The 8,594-nt window shown below is 32.4% G+C and overlaps 1 protein-coding gene across 1 annotated transcript; it reads right to left on the bottom strand.

Annotated features, from left to right (window-relative positions):
* Nucleotides 1-462: 462 nt before the first annotated feature.
* LOC125864516 (V-type proton ATPase 16 kDa proteolipid subunit) lies at nt 463-7,267 on the bottom strand. Its single transcript, XM_049544538.1, has 3 exons — nt 7,104-7,267; nt 6,374-6,659; nt 463-865 (listed from the first exon to the last, which is right to left on the bottom strand). Exons 1-3 carry the CDS (start codon nt 7,177-7,179, stop codon nt 733-735), a joined length of 495 nt encoding a protein of 164 aa, XP_049400495.1. The 5' UTR covers nt 7,180-7,267; the 3' UTR covers nt 463-732.
* Nucleotides 7,268-8,594: the final 1,327 nt, after the last annotated feature.

The following is an 8,594-nucleotide window of genomic DNA, read 5'->3' as shown; positions in this document are numbered from 1 at the left end:
TTTAAGTCACAAATTTCTGATACTGAGACCCCACAAGTGTTAGTCACAATATTGGTTGTCCGTGGGCCAGGTGGTGCATGGATTGAAGCTGGATAATAGGTTCATCCTTCTCTACTTACTAATTTTCAGCACATGTATCTCATGTTATTCTATACAAAACATTTTAAAGCGATTTAGATATAATTTTAGAATAAGCAATGCATTATGTAAAATATAAAGGGTAAAATTGCAACTTGAAACTGATGTGTCCCCTGAGTCAACTCGATTAATATTTATTGTCATAAAAAATAGTACCTTTTACTTATAAAATAATGAATACATTATGAGCACCAAGTATATGCACCTTCAAGTAAGTACCACCAAATATAACTTGGTTGATAAAAGAAATATTCAAATTCAATCCCATAGATGCAGAGTAAACATGATATACTAGATGAAAAGTAGTTCGTACATGCACGAATCTTAGAAAAGAAATAGTTCTCAGACTGTTCACAAATAATGAGTGCAAAATACACATTAAATACAGACCAAATTGCACAGCTCTTTAAGCTATTATTAAGTAGAAAGAAAAGAATTCCTACTTCTACAAACAGCACATAACACCAACAAATTGAAGTGGCAGCTGTGGTGTCATGAATAACAATACACGTAATAGATACTCTTTGACTTTCGGCTTTAGCTGTCTTGATCTTCTGAAGTCTCACATACAGTGCGGCAAGAACGGAGTCAACTTCACTCAGCTCTGGACTGCCCAGCTCGGGAAGACAAGATAATGCCAACAATAAGCCCATAAAGAGCCAAGGCTTCAGCGAAAATGAGAATGAGGATCATCCCAACAAAAAGCTTGGGTTGTTGTGCATTAGCCCTAGAAAATGATTGTTGTTCAGTACACAAATAGGAATCATTTATAAAGCTACGATCAGCTTGACAACAGAAATACAAATAAGCCATCCCAACCAAAGTGAATAGAATGGATCAATCCTAAGCTGAATATGTAATAACTAGCCTGCAACAGTCATTGTATTGAGTGTTTGGTCGTTATATGCCATGAATAGTTTAGGCAAAGTCATATAGACTTGAGAATAAAAGGTAAAGAATTTAAACAGTTTTAATGGGTGAGAAGTCGTTGTATGTTTTTTCTCCTAATATGTAACAGATATTACCATAAGATGGGAATAATAACTAAGCATGAAGAGTTGACGAGTGGCTAAAAGATATGGAGAGAAGGAATCCTAGGGCAGAGCAATGAATGAAAGGCACCCATTCTGTTAAATATACCCCTACTATATTTCAGCTATATTAACTGCAAACATGCACCTTCATCTGGGACAGTTTGCTCTGCAAGTCAACATCTTAGACCACAAAAATTGCAAGATTCAAAGAAAACCATTGAGCCTTAACTAACCACTGGGATTGAAATGCAAGAATGTTATTTTCTTTTCTATTCGCTTCCCACTTTCTTAGGAGAAATGCTTCTACAAGACTTCAGGTCTCTCTTTAATTTTATGTTACATAAGTTTCCTTTGCAGGAATACAACAACAAACCCGGTATAGCCCCAAAAGCGGGGTTTACTTTTCAGGAATGTCACAAAATAATCAACCTACAGGTTATGTTAACAGCTATCCCCCAACTGATGCAGGATGAGACTAGTGCTTATCTTTGTTTTTTAACTTAATGGGAAAACTAAATCTGGATGGACTGGGAAAGGTCAATGAATTTTAACAGTAGCTTGAAACTGCAAATAAAAGAAAAGAAATAACAGCACACATTGTCGCTAAAATTTATTTTCTAAGAAGAGGGAAAAGCAGAATAAAATAATCATAAATAACACTCCTACAAGTCCTGGCAATCATAGAAGATGAAGATGTTATTTTTTGACAACTTTGAGATTCTAAAAATTAGAAGTTGTGACATGTTACCTTTTAAGTAGTATATATTCAAAAGGGGAGCATAAAAGACGAATGGTGTTTTTACATATAAAGCATACACCAACACTTTGGAACAGACGAAAAGATTAGTTTACATCTTTCGAGAAAGGAAGAATGTTATTGACCTAAGTCAAACAAGAAAAGACATTATTTGAATAGTGATCCCTAAGTTTTCCAGAGCAATAATTAAGAAAACAAAAATGCATGCCCCTCAAGAGTGCATGAGATTAAGTTGCACACACAATATACTTTTTGACAAGTTAAAGCAATTTAAGATGTATTACTGACTCAACCTATGGACAAACATTGACACCCAAGGGTGTGGCCTAGTAGTCAATGAAGTGGTTGAGAACCCTGAGGTCTCAGATTCAAAATTCAGTGGGAACAAAAAACACTAGTGAATCTTCCTTTTTGTCCTAGCCTTGGTGGACAAAGTTACCTAGTACTTGTTGTTGGTGGGAGGTGGCATGTATAAAGTGGAATTAGTCGAGGTGCACAAAAGTTGGCCCGGACACCACGGTCATCAAAAAAAAAACTTGTGGACAAACATTTCATTTGAAAATTTGAACTTTCAAAACCAATATAAAATTTGATATGTTGCTTTATCACCTTCTAGTCATGGTAATGTTGAACTTTCAAAACCAATATAACTTAGTTCTACACTTAAAAACCAAAAAATAACTTGTGGAAGGCAAATGTTCCCACTATCAAAGGATAATGGTACACAATGGTTAATTCAATATTTAATAACTAAACAATAGCAAACAACTCCATGTATTCCAATTCACGTGGTACTATTTCCTTAATAAATCATTCCAAAAAAAAGTGGTGCCTTTCTATATTTAGAAACAATTTAATTTTGAATTTCTCATATGATCCTTAATGGCATGATATAACCACAAAATGGTCATGGCTGGTTTAAAACCAAAAGTTCCAAGTCTTTCTGTCTTTCCTAAACATCATGATGAATCAAATTCTACCACATAAATTGGAACGGAGGAAGTAAAATAAGCAATTTCAAATTGGAGTCGGTATATATATGCACATTCTGCTCATTCCTACTTTTTAATAACGGGTGAAAAGATTACAACTCGTCTACTTTTTTCATAGTTATAGTTTTTTATAACTGAGAAATCTGTTGTTTCAACTATGAAACTCAGAGACAATGGGTCCTCCACCTAAAAACAAGATTTGGTTCAATAGTTAGGTTTTGAACTCGTGATACATACCTATGATAAACCATGGAAAACTTTCTAAGGGGTCATTTGGTGTGATAGATAAGAGAAAGTTATCATGGAAAAAAATTTAGTGTCTCTTAATCCTTTGTTTGGTTAGACGGGATGGGATAACGTATCTCAGGATTAATAAATAATACTGGGATAAGTTATCCCTCCCTAGGGTGGAATAGTAATCCCAGGATAACTTATCTTGGGATAAAGTATGTAAAATAACAAAAACACCCCTTTAAACTCTCTTTTATACACCACTTTTACATTCATGTATATTAACATAATTTGTAACAACTATAATAACATTCACAACCTTAATTAATCGTTGTTTTTATGATAATATATTTTTCTATTAAAGAATTACATTTTATAAATACAATTTTTATTTATGAATATTTTATAAGTTGAATTTATTTGTCTAATTCTTATGTTTTATTTATAGAGAAAATGGCCAAATGACCCCCCAATCTGTAACCGGATTTCCAACTACACACTCATACTTCACGGGAGTCCTATTACCCCCTGAGCTATTTTAAAGTGGAATTATTTCCTCCCTGAAATGTCATTACCAGCCATCCGTCTTGTGGTGAAATACACGCACTTGACACGTGTATTTCACCATTTAATGATTTTTTTTAAAAAAAAAAGTTCTTCTCCTTCCTCTTTCTTTCTTCCCCAATCATTTCTTCAACCTAACTACACTAAACATCATTTTTTACCTCAATAAATTTCTATATCTCTAACATTTTATAAAAACGAAAATTCAACTCACCTTTTCATCTACTCCGAATCTCTAGAGTTTAGAAGATAGATGTCCTAATTAATCAAATCTTTCATCCAACTAATTCAACAATTTTCCACATTTTTGTACATTTCGTTTGATTTTCTTCCTTGGACAATTTCAAATACACATTAAATGGGTCATGAACATTCGAGATCAGATTCATCCCTTGAAGATTTCGCCGACAACTCAAAATAATCGCGGATGAGAAGACCAATTTGTAACACCAATTTGAGAAACCTCTCTCTCTCTTCCCCATTCTTTATTATTTCTCCCTCTAAAATTTTCATGATTAATTTATAATTTGAGTTTTTGATTTTGATTCTTCATGAATTTTAGGAGAACATGTAGGATCCTTTTTTAAAATGTAGAAGAAATTGTTTTGTTTTAGTTTCTTTTATTAAGTTTGAAAATATTTTTTAAATATACAATTACTTCACTTTGATTTTGTTACTCTTGAATCCATCACTTTAAAAAAAATAAAATTAATGGGTATGTTTTTAAAAAATAAAAAAAATTAATTTGTTAGATATGTCCTAAATAAGTTTATTGAAAAATTATTTATTCATTAAATGCATTTGTTGTTGATAATTTTTATTTCAAACATCCATTGAAAAAGCTTCAACAATGATAATGGTGAAAAATGGTGTATAGATAAATAAGAAGAAAGAGAAAGAAAAAAGAAAATTAGAAAAAAAAACGGAAATTACAAAAAAACTAGGCAACTCACTCTCTCAAAGAGAGTGAGATACACTCTCTATGCCAACTCAGCACTTAAGAGGTTATTTATTCCATTTTAAAGTAGTTCAAGGGGGGTAATAGGACTCCCACAGAGAATAGATATGTAGTTGGAAATCCGATAACAGATTGGAGGGTCATTTGGCCATTTTCTCTTTATTTATATTTTGATTTCTCTTAAAATATTCACTCTACTACTAAATTACATACTACTAAATTACATATTTTGAATTAAGTAGTTTATTACTCACTAAAAAATTATAATCTATATATCAATTAAAAATGTAGATATCTTTAATAATAAAATTTCTTTTACTTTGATAAACTTAAAATGGAAGTTTTATTTTTAAGCTAAATAAGATGGAAGTTTTATTTTTAAGCTAAATAAGATGAAAGTTTTATTTTTAAGCTAAATAAGTTGGAAATTTTATTTTTTAAGCTAAATAAGATGGAAGTATTATTTTTTAGTTAAAAAGATGAAAGTTGTTTGACCTACTTTCTTTTTTAGTCTGTTTAAATAAAGATTCTTTCCTTTTTTAGAAACTCTTTAGTTTAAACCACAAGAATCAAGATTAATGAAAATTTTGATACATTTGACATATTTTAATTTACTACCATGAGATTCAAAAAAAGAATTCTTAAACGTCGTGTCAAGTCAAAATAGGTCAAACAAATTAAAATGGGAACACTACTATTTTTTATTGATTGTAGTGTATATGTTAGCTTGCACGCACTTAGATTATCCCATTGTGTACCTGATACCTCCTACCAACACAAGTACCAGATAAGTTGGATTACCAAAGCTTAGGTACATGGAAAGAAATCACCTTGTGTTTTATGCCTCCATTAGGATTTGTACCTGAGAGCTCATGATTCTTCTCACTTCATTGACTACTAGATGATACCCTTGGGTGCGATAATTATATTATTACTAAATGTTTTGTAAATTACTTGCTCATTGCAAATAAAAACACAAATTGCTTCCCCAGTAATTGGAGTTGGTAGTATACTCAGTTGCTCAAGTGGTAAGCACCCTCCACCTTCAACCCTAAGGTTGTGGATTCAAGTCACCAATGGAGCAAACAATATACTCCTCACTATCAATCATCATCTAAACATGTCTTAATCCATCATTTAAAATTTTAGGTTCTCAAGCACAAAAAACAAAAGATAATGTTATCTTTCTTATTCAGAATTATTATCTGATGTACATTATCAGCACAGTGTGTACGGAAGGGGATCTGAAATTAAGATTGTGAACTGAAGAATTAAATTGAACCTTAACTAAAATTACCAGGCAACTATGTTCTCGATTTGAACTCTTTATTTAGAATGCAATTTTCACAAATCATAGCATACACATACCAAGGAATCTCTATCAAGATGCAACATACTACATTCTACTAGATCCACTCTCACTGGAACTCTAGTTCCGACTGCTAAAAACAATTCTCTTTTTCTTTTTTGTAAAAATATTCGACAACTAAAAGTTTATCCTCTCCATATTACCAAATGACAAACAGTACAAAGACCATCTATCAATTTGTTCTAACAGCATAACAATAAAAATCAATGTGGCGGAGTTCTTCGTATATGATCTTTCACATTCTAACTATTCAATTAAGATTCAACAGGCACTAGCTAGCAAAGAAAGAAAAGGACACGGAACCAATAAAAAAAATCAAGGAATCAATACCTAACACCAGCATCTCCAACAATACCAATAGCCATTCCAGCAGAAAGTCCAGCAAGACCACAAGCAAGTCCAGATGAGAGATGAGCATAGCCATCAAATAGGTAATACGACTTTGTTTTGGGGTTAATCCCAGTACTGATGATCACAGCAATAATCAAGCCATAAATACCTAACACACCAGCCATAACCACTGGAACAATTGATTTCATCACCAACTCTGGCCTCATCACTCCCATTGACGCCACTCCAACACCACTCTTTGCTGTTCCATAAGCTGCCCCCATACCTACGAATTATTCAAAATAAAATTAGATTTGTGATCAGTTGCAAATGAGCATAAGCTGAGCTAGGCTGATTCACATATGATGTGCTCGTATCTCCAGCAAAGACAGATCCAATATTTAAATCTTATAGATGCAAAATTTCACTGTCTTAGATGGTCATAACTCATAACAGGTACAGATTTAATAAAATGATATAATTTTCAATACTGCTCAGCTCCATATGTAAATCAAAAGCAACAAATTGAACTACTAGTAATAAAAAAGCAACGCTAGCAAATTAGCATTCGGAATAAAATATGATCAGAGGCCAATCAGAGATTTCAAGCTGGTAGATGCAAAGAACCAGCAGCAGTGCTAACATTATTCAAACGATTTCATGAGTTGACTAGAAGACGAAATTCAAACATCAGCTGTCATGGACTCTGCAGATCTAAGGTAGAACTTACATGAGAAGACGAGGGCAGCGGCAGCACCAAGGAAGCCGAAGAAAGGAGCAGTTTCATCTCCGGCAAAGTTCGACATTGTGGTTAAGATTTGGATCTGAGAATTTTGAGTTTTGGAGCTGAATAGATTTTTTTTCTCCTCCCTCACACAGTGTCCATTGGTGTTGAAGCAAATGAAATAATCGATAACTTGGTCATAATGGGTTTGGGCTTTCCAGGCTATTTTGGGCCGACTGCGCACAACTTCGGATCTTAAGAGGGGATAACATTCAACACCAAACTATTTTGCCATACATACAGGGAAAACTACATAAATGGCCATAAAATTTAGGCATAAGTCATTTGCAGCCCCTTAAAGTTGTCTGCATATTTCACATAGACATCTCAACTATGACTATTACTTATTGAACACCTAAATAGTTCAAAAAGTATACCTATTAAACACAAAATGTTGATGTGGCAAAAAAAGTGTTTATCACTTCAGCTGAGCGCGTGAAAAAACCTTAAATATTATTTTATTTTTATTTTTTCAAAAAAAACTTAATACTTTTTGCCACTTGGCATTTAAATAGTTTAATTTTTTAAAAAAAAAAATTTAAAAGTAATACTAATTCTTAAAACAAAAAAAATAAAAAAAAAGCCCCCACCCCACCCCTTTCAAGTCGTCTTCTTCACCAAAGAAGACATGTACATTGTTGTTGTTTTTTTCTTTCTTTTTCTATTCTATCTCTTTTCAACATTTATTAAAAATAATAAAAATTGAATCGACTAATTGAATTTGAAGGGAAAAAAGAAGAGAGAACATCAGGCTGAAAAAAATTAGCCGATTGACGTCCATCTCGGTCACCTTCAAACAAATATTATCATTCAAATTAAAATGTAAACCCATTAAAATTATCAAAAATAATATTAGATTGATTCAATAAAAATAATTTAGATTCTCTCGATTTCTCTTTGCTATCGATTTCAAGACGATTGAAAGACTCTCTTTCTTCATCACTCTTGTATCAGTCTCTTTGAATATCTTTTTCTCTCACGTATTAGGAATAAAAAAAAATTATAAAAGCAATTAACAAAGATATTGAATTTTGTTGTTTGAGAAAAAAAAATCTTGTTAGGAAGAAGATGAAGAAGAAAATGGGCTGGGTAGGGTTGGGCTTCTCATTTTTTAAAAGAAAAATTAGATGGAAAAATTTATTTGAAAAAAATTTCATTCTTTTTAACATAAAATTCTTTTTTTCTATAATTGTTGGACCCTACGCCACATGTTATCTTTTAATTAGCCATTTTGCCACACCACAACAAGTGCATTACACACACTTTATTTTTTTTTACTTATTATCGGAAAAATGTCTGATAGGAACAAGTTTTGAATAGATAAAAGCGTTCAATAGGTACTAGCCTTAGTTAAGGTGTCTAAGTGAATTATGCAGACAACTTTAAGGGGCCGCAGATGACTTAAGCCTAAAATTCAGTAGGGGTTTGGCCATGTGA

The sequence above is a fragment of the Solanum stenotomum genome, chromosome 5, assembly GCF_019186545.1.
Source record: "Solanum stenotomum isolate F172 chromosome 5, ASM1918654v1, whole genome shotgun sequence".
Classification (NCBI taxonomy): Eukaryota; Viridiplantae; Streptophyta; class Magnoliopsida; order Solanales; family Solanaceae; genus Solanum; species Solanum stenotomum.
Note: the sequence above shows the minus strand (reverse complement) of the source record. Positions and strands in the feature narration are given on the sequence as shown.